At 42.6% G+C, this 19040-nt stretch overlaps 1 protein-coding gene and 1 non-coding gene across 5 annotated transcripts in view; one reads left to right on the top strand and one right to left on the bottom strand.

The window, feature by feature from the left end:
* Nucleotides 1-952, top strand: part of LOC119648055 (probable protein phosphatase 2C T23F11.1) — a 46080-nt gene extending 45128 nt beyond the window's left edge. For all 4 annotated transcript variants that reach the window (XM_038049517.1, XM_038049519.1, XM_038049516.1 and 1 more), the window contains exon 6: nucleotides 199-952. In XM_038049517.1, coding sequence (XP_037905445.1) covers nucleotides 199-524 — 326 coding nt within the window. In that variant the 3' untranslated portion in view covers nucleotides 525-952. The remainder of the gene's footprint in view (nucleotides 1-198) is intronic.
* A 9436-nt stretch (nucleotides 953-10388) lies between these two features.
* Nucleotides 10389-10459, bottom strand: Trnag-gcc. Its single transcript has one exon. It is a non-coding gene; the product is annotated as a tRNA-Gly (tRNA).
* Nucleotides 10460-19040: the final 8581 nt, after the last annotated feature.

Raw genomic sequence — 19040 nt, 5'->3', positions numbered from 1 at the left:
ATATTTATTATTTAACAAAAGTAATTTTATATTATTTATGGTGAATTATCACTATTTGACCATTTTGGTTCTCATTTGTCAGTTCAGTCAGCAACACATGGTGTGCTTGGCCGATTTCAAACTGAGCTCCTTATATCCAATATATTTTTTCGAATAATTTTTACAATAATTTTCCACAAACATAATTTCCTTTTGTAGCTTATCCGGACGTTCAAACACGAGAGATAACCGAAGATTGGGAATTCATTGTGTTAGCTTGTGACGGCATTTGGGACGTAATGAGCAACGAAGATGTTGCCGAATTTTGTCGAAAGCGAATAGGAATGGGATTGTATCCAGAAGAAATATGTGAAGAATTAATGACACATTGCCTAGCGCCTGATTACCAGATGGGCGGCCTGGGCGGTGATAATATGACGGTTGTACTTGTCTGCTTTCTGCATGGTAAAACTTATGATGACCTGATAGCCCGTACATCAAAAACTACCAATGCCACGCAAACGGAAGAAATGGATTTGAAATAGCGAACAATTTATAACATAGAAGTAGAGCTGACTTGTAACCACAATGTTGATAAAACCAATTACAGTAACAATGATAATAATGTTTCAGAAAGACTTCATTTTGTCCTAAAACCGATACTTAAATTACGTGTCTCGTTTGTTTTACAATTGTTAACTTCTACTGTATTAATAAAATTAGGATGTATATATTTTGTTGTTTTTATCAGGGTTCGATTAAAGCAGAGCTGAAGTTGCCTTTTTAATTTGCTTTCAATTGAAATTTTTAGTTCAAAGACTTATTTTTGAAGAGATTTTTGTTATTCGTAACCGTGAACTATTAGATAATATTCCTTTTTGTTGTACATGTAGACCTAGTGAACTTAAGATGTAAGTGAAAGAATTGCTGAATGAATGAATGAAGAAATCCAATAAAGTGGATTATGCCAAATTTTAGTCTGCTTTTCGTTGACGAAGATGAAGGAAATTAACTGATGTGAGGTGCGTATGTTGGTAAGTTTCATTTGCTTTATAATTTTCTGTTATATTTTGTTCAGCAGCGGGACATATTTATTAAATATTTGTTCAGGTGCGATGAACTTATAAAGATAATTCTCTGTACGTGTAACAGGCACACGTGCTTTCGATATACCAATAGTCTGTCCACAAATTCCTTTTATGTAATAGATGCGTGTGCGTGTTGTCGGTTTCAATTAGAAATTTCCATATGCTCCATCCGCCAGCTTCCATCGATTTTACTCTTGAATAACCCTTTGGGTACTCTTGAATTTTTCATTTGTTAAATATGGATCATCATCATCATCAACGGCGCAACAACCGGTATCCGGTCTAGGCCTGCCTTAATAAGGAACTCCAGACATCCCGGTTTTGCGCCGAGGTCCACCAATTCGATATCCCTAAAAGCTGTCTGGCGTCCTGGCCCACGCCATCGCTCCATCTTAGGCAGGGTCTCCATCGTCTTCTTTTCCTACCATAGATATTGCCCTTATAGACTTTCCGGGCTGGATCATCCTCAATCATACGGATTAAGTGACCCGCCCACCGTAACCTATTGAGCCGGACTTTATTCACAACCGGACGGTCATGGTATCACTCATAGATTTCGTCCTTAAGTAGGTACGGAATCGTCCATCCTCATGTAGGGGGCCAAAAATTCTTCAGTGGATTCTTCTCTCGAACGCGGCCAAGAGTTCGCAATTCTTCTTGCTAAGAACCCAAGTCTCCGGGGAATACATGAGGACTGGCAAGATCATAGTCTTGTACAGTAAGAGCTTTGACCCTATGGTGAGACGTTTCGAGCGGAACAGTCTTTGTAAGCTAAAATAGGCTCTGTTGGCTGACAACAACCGTGCGCGGATTTCATCATCGTAGTTGTTATCGGTTGTGATTTTCGACCCTAGATAGGAGAAATTGTCAACGGTCTCAAAGTTGTATTCCCCTATCCTTATTCTTGTTCGTGCTTGTATTTGACCAGTGCGGTTTGATGTTGTTGGTTGATTCGTCTTCGGTGCTGACGTTGCCACCATATATTTTGTCTTGCCTTCATTGATGTGCAGCCCAAGATCTCGCGCCGCCTGCTCGATCTGGATGAAGGCAGTTTGTACGTCTCGGGTGGTTCTTCCCATGATGTCGATATCGTCAGCATAGGCCAGTAGTTGGGTGGACTTGAAGAGGATCGTACCTCTTGCATTCACCTCAGCATCACGGATCACTTTCTCGAGGGCCAGGTTAAAGAGGACGCATGATAGCGCTTCCCCTTGTCGTAGACCGTTGTTGATGTCGAATGGTCTTGAGAGTGATCCTGCTGCTTTTATCTGGCCTCGCACATTGGTCAGGGTCAGCCTAGTCAGTCTTATTAATTTCGTCGGGATACCGAATTCTCCCATGGCCGTGTACAGTTTTACCCTGGCTATGCTATCATAGGCGGCTTTAAAGTCGATGGTGCAACTGTTGTCCATATTCCAACAGTTTTTCCATCGCCTGCCGCAGAGAGAAAATCTGATCTGTTGCTGATTTGCCTGGAGTGAAGCCTCTTTGGTATGGGCCAATGATGTTCTGGGCGTATGGGGCTATCCGGCCTAGCAAGATAGTGGAGAATATCTTATAGATGGTACTCAGCAACGTGATACCTCTATAATTGCTGCACTGTGTGATATCTCCCTTTTTATGTATGAGACAGATAATGCCTCGTTGCCAATCGTCAGGCATTGATTCGCTGTCCCATACCTTGAGTACAAGTTGATGAACCACTTGGTGTAACTGGTCGCCTCCATATTTAACCAATTCGGCTGTAATTCCATCGGCTCCTGGCGACTTATGATTTTTTAGCCGATGAATTGCACGGACTGTTTCTCCTAAACTTGGTGGTGGCAGTATTTGTCCGTCGTCTTCAGTTGGCGGGACCTCCAACACGCCGATGTTCTGGTTGTTCAGTAGCTCATCAAAGTACTCAACCCATCACTCTAATATGCCCATTCTGTCGGAAATCAGATTTCCCTCTTTGTCTCGGCAGGATGAGCATCGAGGTGTATAAGGCTTCATCCTGCTGACTTGTTGGTAAAACTTCCGCGCCTGGTGCGGTTGCTCCCTGTACTTTTCTAGTTCACAGACTTGTTGGTTCTCCCAGGCTTCCTTTTTCCGTCTGTGAAGTCGCTTCTCCTCTCGACGGAGTTCGTGATAAGTCTCTGCGCGTGCCCGCGTTCTTTGAGAATGCAACATTACTCGGTATGCGGCATTCTTCCGTTCCGTTGCTAGCTTACATTCATCGTCAAACCAGTCGTTCCGACTCCTTTTGCGGCTGGGGCCAAGTATATTTGTGGCCGTATCCATGATAACGTTCTTCAGGTGGTTGTGAAGATCATTAGTTGATGCTTCATCTCCAGGTCCTCTATTGACTGCGGTTATTGCGGCATCCATTTCCCTCTTATAGGTGTCGCGGAGGGTTGTGTTGTGGATGGCTTCAGTGTTCACTCTCACCTGATTGTCAGAGGGGATTCCAGGTGGTATTGTTATTCGAGCTCGGAGCACCATGCCAACGAGATAGTGATCCGAGTCTATATTGGCCCCCCTATATGTTCTGACATTCATCAAGGCTGAGAGGTGGCGGCGTTCGATCAACACGTGGTCAATTTGGTTGAAAGTGGTCCCGTCTGGAGAGGCCCACGTATGTTTGTGGACCGCAAACCAGGTACTTCCAATAACCATTTCGTGTGACCCTGCTAATTGAATAGTCCGCAGTCCGTTATCATTTGTTTTTTCGTGTAAGTTATGGGAGCCAACGTATCGCCTGAATACGGGCTCCTTCCCTACTTGGCTGTTAAAATCCCCAAGTATGATTTTGATATCATATCTGGGACAGGCTTCGAGGGTTCTTTCTACTGCCTCGTAGAAGGTATCCTTCTCCGACTCTGCAGTCTCCTCTGTAGGGGCGTGAACGTTTATGAGGCTTATATTTCTAAACTTGCCTCGCAAGCGCAGAGTGCATAGCCGTTCGCTTATACTTTCAAAGCCGATAACAGCAGGTTTCATTTTTTGGCTGACTAAGAAACCTACTCCGAGCACATGGTTTACTGGATGACCGCTATAATATATGGTGTAGTGGCTCTTCTCCAGGAAACCGGTCCCTGTCCATCGCATCTCTTGCAACGCTGTTACATCAGCCCTATATTGGGACAGGATATCGGCTAGCTGCTTATCAGCTTCATCTCTGTACGGGGAGCGCACGTTCCATGAGAAAATGCGCAAATCGTTGTTCCTTTGTCGTTGCCGGGTCCGTCGTTTTAAAATCCGTCCTATCCGAGGCTCCTGTTGTGGCTTCGTAACAGGTTGTTTTCCGTGTAGGGTTGTCAGCCCTACCCAACCCCCAACCTGGAGGACCAGTTGGTACAATTTGTCCCGTTTTTAGGCGCGGGAGACTCGCCTTCATCCTTCTCCGTCTGCAGCTTTTCGTGAAGAAAGAGCTCCCAGCGGTCACCACGTGGAGGTGGAGATAGGGTTTGGTAGTAGAGCTGTTGGTGTTGGTTCAGCAGGCATTTCCCAGGTTTTATGCTCCATCGTGGGTACCAATCCACGTTTCGCCCCGGGACCTATACTACCCTTTGACCACCTAATTTCTACATTCTAATCGTAATTGAAACTGCTGATTAATGGAATGTATAAGGTCTGGCCATTAAGGGTTGCAGTGGGTGATATTATGACATTTTTTCGATTTTTTCCAACAACGCTTACTAAAAAGCGGTTAGCAGCATCGATTAACGCATATTGTGGGGTACTTTATAAGTTTTTTTTTAGGAGAAAAAATTTAAAAGTGGCGCGCCTGCAGGTGTTCTCTAGAAGATTTTTTTTGGGGAATGGTTTACGGTTGACTCGATAGCTCGAAAACGGTTTATCCGAAGTTAGATTTAAAAAAAAAATATTTGTGAGTATTTTGTATTTTCTAGTCGCTGAACGAAAGATTTATAAAAATGCGGCGATATTTACAAAATATTTCCTTTTTTTAGATGTAAAAGTTTCGTAAAAACTTAAAAAAAAATATTTTTTTAAAAGAATTGAGAGTCCTGCGCTTAGCGGCTGGCGATTATCATAATAAATAACTGGTAAAACTTAGTTGATTCGATTAGTAATCGTGCGTAAATTGATGTCTTCCATCAATTCACGCTCTTTATCTAATTTCTCAAGAAAATCTGAATAAATCTGTTAATGGTGAAACCAAAGTCTTTGGGACGTAAAATTGTTCTTTTTTTTATCGGCGTTTAGTCTCAGCAATTATCCGAATGCTCGTACGATGATCACTGCGCAATTTCATTGATTTTGGTCATTGTTTGCTGAGAACAAACAGAAACAGGTCGACCTGGACGTTGGTCATCTTCGATACCTTCTCGGCCTACAGAAAACCGTTTATACCATTCGAAAATATGCGAAGTGTTTTTTTCTAATTTAACGAGAAATCTCACATTGATTTGCTACTCGTATTTTCCGTCATACATTGTTAGCGGCACGAAAAAAACAGTCATTTCTATAGAAAAAATACTACTAGAGCGACAACATCGTATTTTCGTACTGGAGTAGTAGATATTTCCAGGTATTCAATGCTGCATTCGTTCCCGTCGCGAGTATATCTGTTAACTAATTTGAAAAGCCAGAAATATCTGTTTCCTTGTTCCGCGTTGAGAAGTGCGTCTTTTATGGATCCATAAATTTCCAAACTTTCGACCAGGTATAGTTTCCCTTATGTGTTTCACCAATCTCATGTTGAAAACTTTGTGATTATTCAAGCTACCTTTGATCTGAAGTCTGTCGCTCCTTTTTTCCTGCCAACTTTGCCTCCTTCAGGTGTTCTTCACGACGGATTTCCACGTTCCTTCTTATCTGTCGGATCTGTAATCTGTAATCCGCGCAGGAAATTCCGTATTTTGCCATTTGGTCGATTGGGTCCTTGGCTGATCCGAGAAGAGTTTTGACTTGGCTGTTCCTGCTGCTAAAAACGGCCAAACCACGTTCAAACAAGCTTAGCATGCGGGGACGAATTAACTGGAACGCAAGAATATCAACAAGAGCAACACCATCATACAACCAAGAAAAGGTTGGCGCCTTTAACTTTGTTTAGCGAAAAACGAAGAAGAATAAAGTTAAAGTTAGTGCATGTAAGTGCACCTCCGGAAAACCTGACCCAACAAAGATGAATTCCCCCATAATTGGGTACAGCGTGGATGTACCATAATTATTAAGAACCCTTAAGTAAAAAGGGACTAAAAGCGTCGGAAAATACAAGACAGGACTTTCATATTTTTGGGGAGCGTAGGGATCGTGGGCCAATTTTCGTTCTCATTAGAGAGAAAGGGCTACTTGCCGTAATAGCACTCCTTTGAGGATTCAGTCCTTCTAATAAAAAGCGATTTTCACATTTAACTCGACATGCTCCTAAGAGTTGGTAGGCACTTTGAAAGAAGATTTCTACTGCATTTCAGAGACGAGGCTAGATAGCAGATATAATATAAATTTATTTGCAGCGACACCAAAAGGGGCACCCCCTTATTAATAAGAAAAGACACCGAATTTGAGGAAGTGTTATCGGAATCTTGCCAATATGTTTCGTGACGGAGGTATTAGGGAAAACTGCCAATAATATATGGATACTGATATATGAGTATGGCAATCCCCTGAGTAAATGAGTCAAGATTTGGGATTTTCAACAATCTACAATTAAAATCCAAGAACTTCATTTTTGGTGGTGACTTTAACTCCGCGCACATTGAAATAATTTAAATGTGCTAACTTTGGAAAAATTGATCTACAACAAATACCCATTAAACTAGCTTAAGATGATGCACCTATATATCCAGAAAACCTTACTTTACGGACAAAGAAATCAACGAGGCTTTAATATTGGCTACCGATGTCATCAACACTGCTACACATAAAAACACAAAATTCGTTGAAATCGATGATATTCAGTACGACAAACTACTATCATCAAAATCTGAAAGTCAGGTCGATTTGGCGCAGAAACCTTAAAGGGGTCATCCCTTGTGAAGGCCGTTTTTTGCCTTTTTTTAGAAATTTTTTGTGAAGAACTGGATAAAGATACAAATACGAATTTTTAGTCATAAATTTATTAATATATTGATCATGCATAGTAATTTTTCCAGCCCGATCGCATAGTTCGTTATTGAAATAAAGAGCGATTTACACGCCCATCTCTACCGCTGGAGGGCGCTGCGATCATTTTAAAGAATGCTATGGTGGCAGCCGATTTTCAACATGCAGTTTCGAAAAAAACGCATTTAAAAAGTAGAATGCGATTTTTAGCCATAACCTTAACTGACCATTAATCTACTATACTTAGTCCATAAACCTTCGGTTTCTTGTACAGCCTTGGCTTCAATTCTTGTCCTTTTAGCGGAGTCATTCGAACGTCATTCGGACCAATAAATACGAGCTTTATTACGGCGATTAACATATCATGTGTTTAACACTATAATTTCTGAAAGACTCCGAATATCAAAAAAATCAATTTGCCCATTCATTCTACACTACATCTAGATACAATTGATGTAAAAAAAAATTACACACGACACACGGGATAACCCCCTTAAGCGCAATTTCCAGAAACATAGCAACAATTAATACCGAATAAAATGTATTAATTTTCCGGATTAACTGTCTGAGCGCCCTTATCCGGCAAATTGTTGAACAATTCTGTAGCAAAGAATTCACTCGCAGGTTAAGAGTCATGAAAATATGGCTAAATATGTTTGAACATATAAGTAGGTTGATGGCTAGAAACATATCTAGAAACTTCGTTTCCACCAAGAGAAAGTAAACCATCTGCAGTGACGCTAAGAAACCGCTAGTACTCGCGCACTGGAACACCTTCGCGACGTAGTGAGCGGCAAACTTAACGTCAGTAATAAACTTGTATGTGCGTTTGATCCTGAAAAGACCTTTAACCCTTTAAAGTAAATGGACACATATACCTATAAAGTATTAGAATTTTCGATTGTTAAGACTGTGATATGTTTCTTCAAAGATAGGCATTTTTATAGTAGCGTGGGAAGTGGCGTGGACCCATTTGAGGACCACCTTTTTACAACATTTACACGGCTTGAATTATTTGACAGATCGCTCTACAGAGATGGGATCAAATAGGTATGTATGGGGCCATAATAGGTAGGTAGCATGTTCGTCATGTTATTGGACATATCGCATGTATTGGATTGACGGTGGCTTCATCCTCAGCGGTGAGCTCAACGCGAGGTACGTATCTTGGGGCGACTCAGTTAACAACGAAAACGACAAAGTGCTCTTCGATTGGTTCCAATCAGGCCCATTCCTTTGCGCGGACATCATTAACACGGGAGTGTCATCCTTTCCTCGTGGGTCTTCTTTCTTAAACGGCTTTATAATCTCGTCCAATCTCTCAGCATGTGTCACTAGCTGCTCCTCTTTAGCAGCCCACTCGGATCATCATGCCCTCAGCCTCTCTCTACATCTATAGTAAATTCTCCCTTCATTCCACCATCCGCACAAATGCAGATCTTTCAATCTGACAAACTGGCACGATTTCCAACGCGACTTAGACAGTTTGCTGGGCCCCCTCCTGGACAAGTCGCGCAACAACTCTAATTTAGTGCTAGATACATACATCCGCAAAGTGAACTCTACCTTCGAAACTACAATTGACAAACACGCTCCAGGGCTTTCTCCCTAAACCCTCCTCTTAGTCCGCGATAGAAACAGACTACTGCAGCGCAGAAGATAAAAATAGGTAACCACTAGTGTCACTCCCCTGAGGAAAAAATATCCGCCTGCGTAGACTATTTCAGCCACTTATTCAGAGCCAAATCAGCAGCGGACCCCATCTGGAACTCGGTGGTCGCCAATGCTGTCAGCGATAAAAGGTTGAGCTTGGAAGGGTCTTACCTTTGCCCTTTTCTCCCAGATGGACTGCCCGCTGTTGACAAAACCAAATTCGTTGTAGCACCTACAGGTACCAGATATGTTGGCGCAATAAGTTCTGGCGAACGCGGTACGAAAATGACAATGGCACCCGCGGTATCAGCTGCAGGTGATCGAATTCTGCTATTCTTCATTTATCTACATACGTGGCACTGCCTTCAGATTTTCAAAATCGGAAAAGAGTACCTTTCCGACTTGGGGTAATAAAATATAAAAGATAAATGTAGAAAAATAATTATTAAGATTAATATGGAACGTAAACACGCACAATGAAATGAAGACAGGTTGGGCAGGCCAAACGATTTGTAATAGCCACTCCTTGTTATATACATCATTAAGAGAAATAATCTATATTTAAGCTAGATATGATGAAACGCTGTCCCCATACATACGTAATACTAGATTCCGGTACTTAAAAGAAACTGGAACGGGAAAGTTGTACAACGCAGAATGACGATTTCGAAAACTACTGCTCCCGTTCCCCGGGGGATATCATTATAAGTAATTATTCGGTCCATGAAGGTGGGGTCGTTATTGGCTTTAGAAAACGTGTCCTCAGCAACCGTCTTTCAATGTTGTTTCTGCACGAAATTCTGCTGGAATCTGCTGGAACAAGCTCCGATGCGACAAATCTCAAGCAAAATTTCCGTCCCATTGTGTTAAATGGTTCCATATGCAATTCCAAGTTCATTTCGAGTCGTTCTTGAGCTGGTATGACGATTCAAACACAATTTCTTTCGCTTTTTTTCACGTTTTCGTCAGAATTCGTTGTGGATGGGCGTTCGGATCGAGGTAAATCCTTTACCACTGTACGGGCGCTGCTAAAGTCTTTATACTACTCGTATGACCAAGCCTTTTTGTAAAATTTTAAATGTATCCGAACACGAAACTTCGTTAGCAACACAAGGTATCAAACAAAGTCCTTGCTCAATATTCATATTAACGTACGACATAACATCAAAAGTTGACTAACGCAAACAGACGCCAATCAGATACTAAGGATGCATTGGAATTAAAACATTGACATGTATACCAGTTAAGGGGGCCATCAAATTGAAAATTCCCGATACTTTTTGATAATAGGATGCACCAAATATATCCATTCTTTGTATCAAATGATCCGGGCTTTGTTCTACGTATTTGCTTTGATTTCAGTCTTCCATTAAAGTGTTCCTTTCATGTACCTGAAGGATTTGATCAGTTCGCAGTTTTTGGGACAATCCTCGTAGAGGAATTGCCGAAAATTAACATGAATTCTAGATATCTAAAAAAATGTTTTCTACCATTATCCGTTATAATTTAATGAAGGCGAAACGTCTAAACTTCGTTGTAAACAAAAATGGAAAGAAAAATATTACGTTTGGGTTTTAAAATGCATTTTGTTCATTTTTGTTGAACGAAAAAGTTGGTTGCATCGGCCGGGAATCGAACCCGGGCCGCCCGCGTGGCAGGCGAGCATTCTACCACTGAACCACCGATGCTACATTCCACTTTAGTCAAATTTTACATTGATAGTAGTTGACAGTAGTTCCCATTTTATAGATTTGTTAATTCAGATTTCAGATTTACTTAATGAAGACGAAAAGAAATACTTGTGCGGTACAAAATGAATAATAACTTAAAAGCTCAAGCGTGACTAATTAAGTATGTAACGCTAACCTACAGAAATATCTGGCCTAACCGGTTATATGTTATAAAGTGAAAAGGTGGTGCGTGTCATGCTCATTTGACGTAACATGCTGAAACCTAAGAATAATTTATAACTTACAACTAAACAAACAACACAAAACAACACAAAATAGTACCCCGTACTGAAAAACGGGAAAAAGGGAGTTTTTAGGCACCGGTGGACAGGATTGATCGACGGAGTTGAAGTCGCAGTCCTTTCTCAATGGTGGTAGCATTGTGACAAAGGGCTACCTTTTACTCGATTTGGATATATGCAAGGATAGTGACCTAAGGCGGGAGGGATGGAGAGGTCTGTGGGATTGCGGGGCATGTATTCTGGAGCCTAATTGGTAGAAGGAGGGACCTTAATTCAGGGAAAAAGTTAATGCTTGGAGATATTACATATTGTACAGGCTAATTAATGTCTATTGTCTTAATCTGGACTAAGTAAAGAAAAATAATGAAAGGTGATCTACACCTGCGCGCGAATTGATTGCCGGAACACTTGACTTACGCGGTTAGCCTCTGTGAAAGTCCGAGGAGGAGCTGAAGGAGGGGGGGGGGCGTAATGGTTGAGAGGAGAATTACTGTCCGAGAGGAGAGCCAGCCCTGACACGTAGTACTTCTGCTCGTGTAACAATCATCATCATCATCAACGGCGCAACAACCGGTATCCGGTCTAGGCCTGCCTTAATAAGGAACGTCAGACATCCCGGTTTTGCGCCGAAGACCACCAATTCGATATCCCTAAAAGCTGTCTGGCGTCCTCACCTACGTCATCGCTCCATCTCAGGCAGGGTCTGCCTCGTCTTCTTTTTCTACCATAGATAAACCTTATAAACCCCTTATAAACTTTCCGGGCTGGATCATCTTCATCCATATGGATTAAGTGACCCGCCCACTGTAACCTATTGAGCCGGATTTTATCCACAACCGGACGGTCATGGTATCGCTTATAGATTTCGTCGTTGTGTAGGTTATGGAATCGTCCATCCTCATGTAGGGGGCCATACATGAGGAATACATGAGGACTGGCAAGATCATTGTCTTGTACAATAAGAGCTTTGACCCTATGCTGAGACGTTTTGAGCGAAACAGTTTTTGTAAGCTGAAATAGGCTTTGTTGGTTGACAACAACCGTGCGCGGATTTCCTCATCGTAGTTGTTATCGGTTGTGATTTTCGACCCTAGATAGGAAAAATTATCAAGTTGTATTCTCCTATCCTTATTCTTCCTGTTTGACCTGTGCGGTTTGATGTTGTTGGTTGGTTCGTTTTCGGTGCTGACGTTGCCACTATATATTTTGTCTTGCCTCCATTGATGTGCAGCCCAAGATCTCGCGCTGCCTGCTCGATCTGGGTGAAGGCAGTTTGTAAGTCTCGGGTGGTTCTTCCCATGATGTCGATATCGTCAGCATAGGCCAGTAGTTCGGTGGACTTAAAGAGGATCGTACCTCTTGCATTTACCTCGGCATCACGGATCACTTCCTCGAGGGCCAGGTTAAAAAGGACGCATGATAGGGCATCCCATTGTTGTAGACCGTTGTTTATATCGAATGGTCTTGAGAGTGATCCTGCTGCTTTTATCGCACATTGGTCAGGGTCAGCCTAGTCAGTCTTATTAATTTCGTCGAGATACTGAATTCTCTCATGGCCGTGTACAGTTTCACCCTGGCTATGCTATCATAGGCGGCTTTAAGGTCGGTGAACAGATGATGCAACAGATGTCCATATTCCAAGAGTTTTTCCATCCCTTGCCGCACAGTGAAAATCGGATCTGTCTGATTTGGTAGGAGTGAAGCCTCTTTGGTATGGGCCAAAGATGTTCTGAGTGTATGGGGCTATCGGGTCTAGCAAGATAGTGGAGAATATCTTATAGATGGTGCTCAGCAACCTGATACCTCTCTTGTGTAAAAATACATTGCGTTTAACGAGATTTTTTATCAGCGGGTTACGGTGGGGCAGCTACTTTTTCAGTCTGACGCGCGACAACTTGATCAAGTGCGGAATTATGGAGCAAACCCCGGAAAGGTCATACAGAAGAAAGTTTTGGGGAAATTTTATTTTTGGCCTTCTGTATTTGGCTGTGCATTTCCTGAGTATCGTCCTTTCAAAGTGTTGGAGGGCTTCTGTTACGTTCGGTGACATGGTAGCCCATGCTGGGAAACCGTAGGTCAGGATTGGACAGAGAGAGTTGAGTTTTATATAAAAGGGTTTTGGTGGCAGGGAACAGCTCCCGGGATGAGAGAAGATTTTTTAAGGCAGCTGAAGCCTTAGAGGCATTGGCGTGAAGGTTGGATTTGTGTTTCTTGTTGAGGGAGATTCCCAGGTATTTAATGTTTGATTTAGGCTTGAGTGTGCGGTTAGCAATGCGTAAATGCAGGTTTTTGCTTTCTGGCACTGTGCGCCAGTGGCACTTCCCACTAGGGTTTCTGAAGCAAATAACCTCAGACTTAAGGGAATTAACGGTGAGGGCCCACCAGTTAAAATAAAAGATGACCCTATTGGTTAGGAGATTGAGAGAGAGGGAGGCTATTGAGGGCCTGAGACTGAGGGACACCTGAGTTTACCAGGAAGTCGATGGAGCGAAGTCCATCGAAGCGCACGTGGCAAGTTCTGTTGGAGATGAAGTCTGCGAGTATTCTGAATAAGGGGGGGGGGGGCAATTGGAATGAATTAGTTTATAGAGCAATCCCTCTTTCCAAGCTTAATCAAATGCCTTTTCGAGGTCTAAGGCGCAGGCTACGGTGCTATGCCTGTTTTCCAGTTGATTGCCGATATTGTCTTCCAGGCACAGGATTGCCTACTCGTTGGATCTGAGGTTTTCGAAGCCGAATTGATTAAGTGGAATGATAGTGGAGTAGTGTCTATTGAGGTGACTCAATAGGATACGTTCGAAGATTTTTCCAATATTGGAAAGAAGAGAGATAGCCCCCATATCTTTGAGATCGCCCGAGCATCCCTTCTTAAGGATAGGTATGAGGAGGGTTGATTTCGTAGATACCGGGAAGTGGCCGTTGTCCAGGCAGTTGTTAAAGAGGATGGCGGGTTCACTGATGGTAGGCGCACACTTCCGCAGAACAAAGTTAGAGATGTCATCGGGGCCCGAAGATTTTTTATTGTTGCAGTTGGAGATTGCAAGTTCGACTTCTTCTAGGGAGGTAAAGAAGGAGGCGAACGGAACCTGGTTCTTTAATTGGAGCGTGCTTGTCAATTGTAGTTTCGAAGGCAGAGTTCACTTTCTGGATGTATGTATCTAGCTCAACATTAGAGTGGATGCGCGATTTGTCCAGGGAAGGGCCCATCACACTGTCTAAGTTGCGTTGGAAATCGTCCCAGTTTGTCAGATTGAAGGATCTGCATTTGTGCGGATGGTGGAGTGAAGGGAGAATTTGCTATTATAATTATGGCTAAAAAACTTATATCTAGGTCCTGAAAAAGAATAAATATTTAATTACATTCTAATAGCTAATTTATCTATCCTGAAACGAGAAGAGATAGGGAATAGCAGTTACCCAGATCTGAGTTCAACCTAGTGTCAACCGGTTGTTTTCTAATGAACCAGCTTTCATAAGCATCCAGCTGGTTAATCTTTCTTACCTGCTTTAGAACCTTCAAATCCTCGGCGCTTACTTTATGGCCGCATTCCACCATAAGTTTTGCCATCATAGATTTAGTGGGTTTTCGGGAGTACACGGCCATGAGAGAATTCGGTATTCCGACGAAATTAATAAGACTGACTAGGCTGACCCTGACCAATGTGCGATAAAAGCAGCAGGATCACTCTCAAGACCATTCGATATAAACAACGGTCCACAACAATGGGATGCCCTATCATGCATCCTCTTTAACCTGGCCCTTGAGAAAGTGATCCGTGATGCCGAGGTAAATGCAAGAGGTACGATCCTCTTTAAGTCCACCCAACTACTGGCCTATGCTGACGATATCGACATCATGGGAAAAACCACCCGAGACTTACAAACTACCTTCATCCAGATCGAGCAGGCAGCGATCGGCGCGAGATCTTGGGCTGCACATCAATGAAGGCAAAACAAAGTATAATATATGGTGGCAACGTCAGCACCAAAAACCAACCAATCAACAACATCAAACCGCACAGGTCAAACAGGAGGAATAAAGATAGGAGTATACAACTTTAAGACCGTTGATAATTTCTCCTATCTAGGGTTGAAAGTCACAACCCATGGCGGCTACGATGATGAAATCCGCACTCGGTTGTTGTCAGCCAATAGAGCCTATTTCAGCTTACAAAAACTGTTCCGCTCGAAACGTCTCACCATAGGGTCAAAGCTCTTATTGTACAAGACAATGATCTTGCCAGTCCTCATGTATTCCTCGGAGACTTGGGTTCTTAGCAAGAAGAATTGCGGACTCTTGGCCGCGTTTGAAAGAAGAATTTTTGGTCCCCTATATGAGGATGGACGATTCCGTAGCCTACATAACGACGATATCTATGAGCAATATCATGACCGGTTGTGGATAAAATCCGGTTCAATAGGTTACGGTGGGCGGGTCACTTAATCCGTATAGATGGGGTTGATCCAGCCCGGAAAGTCTATAAGAGCAATATCTATGGTAGAAAAAGAAGACGAGGTAGACCCTGCGTGAGATGGAGCAATGGTGTAGGTCAGGACATTTCGACAACCTTTAAGGTTATCGAAATGGTGGACCTCGGGGCAAAACCGGGATGTCTGGAGTTCCTTATTAAGGCAAGTCTAGACCGGATACCGGTTGTTGCGCCGTTGATGATCATGACGATGATCACTCAGCTTGTAAACTTCTTCTTATAATTTTCCTCATTTTTTTGCTTCTTTTCCCTTCGACCCCTTTCTCTTCCGAAGCTGCTAATCAGCTTTAATATCTTTCGTTTCTCTTTTGATCGCTCGCATTGTCAAGGTCAATGTTGGTGACCGTAATGGTTACGGTAGACCCAAAGTAGCCGCGCTGTCTAGCGGACGTATTTGTATAGATCGCCTCGGTGTTTTCTTTTGGACAACCTCCGAATGTCGGTTTTTTCCCTAAGCTTTGTGCAGTTATTTTGCTGAAGTGTCTCTAGTGTTTCTTTCTTGGTCGTGTATTTTGCTTGACGCCGTGCCGTTTCCCGGTTTCTACGCTTTTCTTCGCTCTGCATTTCTTAGCGTCGGTTAACGGTTTCTATCCTTTGTCGACAGTTACTGGGAGCTTTTTAGATTTACTCACGTGTTTCTTTCTACATCGCGTCGGTTAACAGTGCTTTCTCCCGCGTTGTGAAAATTTCCTGGAGCTCTGATTGCAAGCAAGTTTTTAAGGCTTTTTTTGCTTCCTTTATTATAAGATTTTATTGATATATGTGTTTTTTTTCCTGGTGCTGTTTGGTCACAGATTCCCTTTTCTAGAAAAAGTGTTCCCCTTTTCTATGGTTTTGTCTAAACATAAAACCTTATTAAAATCGGTTTACTGTCTGTCTATCTGTCTGTCCGTCACACGCATTTTTCTCGGAAGCGGTTATAGCGATTGACACCAAATTTGGTACAAAGATGGGAACTGTGAACGCTCACGGATACAGTGAGTTACATCCTTTTAAGTTGAATTTAAGGGGGGGTCCGCAAACATGCAAAAGGGGGTGTAACATTTTTTTTCATCAAATATAGTCAGGTAGGATATCAAATTAAAGGTCTCGATTAGTACTTTTCAAAACCGGTCTTAGTTTTGATCTTTGTGGGAAAAGTGGGGACTGCGGGGGGGGGGGGGTTGAAAGTGATCACTTCTTTAAAGGAGCCATTCTCAGAAACTATCAAATTGAAAAATTTGAAAAAAATCAGGAGTCTGCCATTATATGGTGCCTGGGCTACGAAATATCTTCTATGCCGATATCTGTTGAAATAAAGTTAATAACAGTATATTACTATAATTTTCCTCCGTCCTTTGTGCCTCCTTCTAGTTGATAGACGCCCATTCTTTGGCCATCCTTCCATCTGTGTGTAATAGGGTGCTCTTATCACAATTGTGATTGTTAGACTATTGAATCAGTTCAAATGGAGTTTACTTGTTCTACTTTTTTTTGTAATTATCGTGGACTTTTCTTAAGTCAGTGCTCACTACAGCTCTGATGGTTTCTTATTGACGCGTACGTTCTCTTTAAACTTTGTAACGACTTCGTGGATAGTTCTATGGCGTACGAAATACAACATTGTGACACATCATACTCTACACACATAGCCAAAATAATGCTGCAATCTTTTCTGCTCTTGATTTGCTTGCTCTGATCATTTTGCAGCAGTATGCGGAACTTAGATCCTCGCTTCACCCACTCTTCATCGATTTCGAGAAAGCTTTCTATAGCGTGAACAGGGAGTGTATCTTTAGTTCCCTACGTAGGAGCAGCATTCTGGAGAAACTAATAACTGTAAACGGAGAGACATATGATGACGCAAAATATCATGTGCTGCAATATCATGTTGCGGATATTATTTTTGCTTGTTATTGGTGACGTTATTCATATCACCTTGTCCGGAGGACGTGGAGGGTTTCAATGGACCATGACATCTTTCGACGAAAACCATGACTACGCTGATCACATCTGCGTGCACTGCAAGTAGATTCGAACAGAAGGTAAATAGCAACCAAACCAATTTTCTCAGTGTGGCTGGGTGTTAAAAAATTTGGATATTTAGGAAGCGGAGGAACAAGGCCTTGACCGCAATATTAAACAAAGGAATTTTTTTGAATTTCGAAAGGATCCAATGCCCGATTCAATCAAACGCTTAAACTGGGCCCTTAAGAAGCGAAAAATCAGATGTCAACCTAAGATACAGAATGCCTTATGGGTAATATTGGTTAACTCTTAACTCTTATCTATAGATTTAACATTGAAGTTGTCGACACCCGCAGATACGTTCAATAGTTGACTAGGCAGCGAAAAGCCACATTAAAAACAGAAGAGAAAAGGAGCAGTGAGCAAATAAATTGTAGTGACTGCGACAAGCGGCTTATCACCACGAGATTTCAAGTGCATGTCAAAGAAGCGCGATGCGGCGAAAGACGAGGAATGTATACGCTATCCCTTTACTGGCTTATGCGTTCGAAACATTGCCGTGGACAAAAACCGATCTGGAAAACGTTCAGCAGCGGATATGAACTAAACTGTCAAAATTTCGCATACATCACCCACACTCTGCTGTGAAGCAGATAAACTTGTCTCTTGACATCGGAGGTACGGGCGTGGTTGATGTGGCGGCGCAACATCACCCTCGCTTATTTGTACACCAAAGAGCAGGCGAGTCCCTTGCATGCGGCTGTTTGTAAGGCAGAATGTGGGCTGACTCCACTCAACTTGAAAGGTCGATCTTACAATCCTCTGAGTGGGGTGAAGTCAGACCAAGAGCGGATCGATGAATTGAATTCGAAGGCGGCCATTTGTCGATTTTTATTTGTGGAACAGATCACTGTGTGTTGGGGAGCTCTTTGCTGAGACGGAACGATTCATGTGTGCCATTTAGGACGGCGTGATCACTACATTACTGGTGGAAAACGACCAGTGCACAACGTGTGGTTCGGTGTTAGAGACGTTGGACTATCTCTTTCCTGGATACCCTCTATAGGCTGCTGTATGTAAGGTGACTCGATAAAACCGTGAATTCAAACATGAGCTGATTACGAGAACATATTTGGTTTATCGGCATGAGCCGCAGGCAGCACTTGATGGTTCCGCTTACAGTATGTACTGGGACCGGCAAGTTCTAAATTATCGTCACATACCGTACAATAAGCCTGATGTTCTTTTAGTTGACAAGACGGTTCGCTTCGCGTATATTATTGATGTTGTTATCCCCCTACTACCAACATTGAACGGAAATACGTTCAAAAGAAGGTGAACTATGAGTCACTAGTTCGGGAAATTAAGGAAATTTGACCTCTCGGGCGGGTGGTTGTAGTTCTAGTAATATTGTCCTGCCTAAGATGGAGCGATGGCGTAGGCCAGGACACCAGACAGCTTTTAGGGATATCGAATTGGTGGACCTCGGCGCAAAACCGGGATGTCTGGAGTTCCTTATTAAGGCAGGCCTAGATCGGATACCGGTTGTTGCGCCGTTGATGACGATGATGATGACAGGTATTGTACCTAAACTTCTCGCGGTTTCGTTTGATATACTGGAAATGTTGCACAGTCTGGTTCAAACCATGCAGAACTACACCATTCTGTATACGTGTTCAATATTGCGGAGAGTTCTGGACGGATTCTCCCATTAACCTATTACCGGCTACCACCACCTCTTCTAAGTAGGTAGCACCGTCTGAGCCGAAATACTTGCACTTAATGCTAGTATGTTTACCTAATATAATACATTCGGGATCTGTCGAGATTCTGACAACTCGGAAATAATAATTGATGTAT

This window comes from Hermetia illucens, chromosome 2 (assembly GCF_905115235.1).
Source record: "Hermetia illucens chromosome 2, iHerIll2.2.curated.20191125, whole genome shotgun sequence".
Taxonomy (NCBI): Eukaryota; Metazoa; Arthropoda; class Insecta; order Diptera; family Stratiomyidae; genus Hermetia; species Hermetia illucens.
The sequence above is the reverse complement of the archived record's forward strand: the minus strand, read 5'-3'. Positions and strand labels throughout refer to the sequence as shown.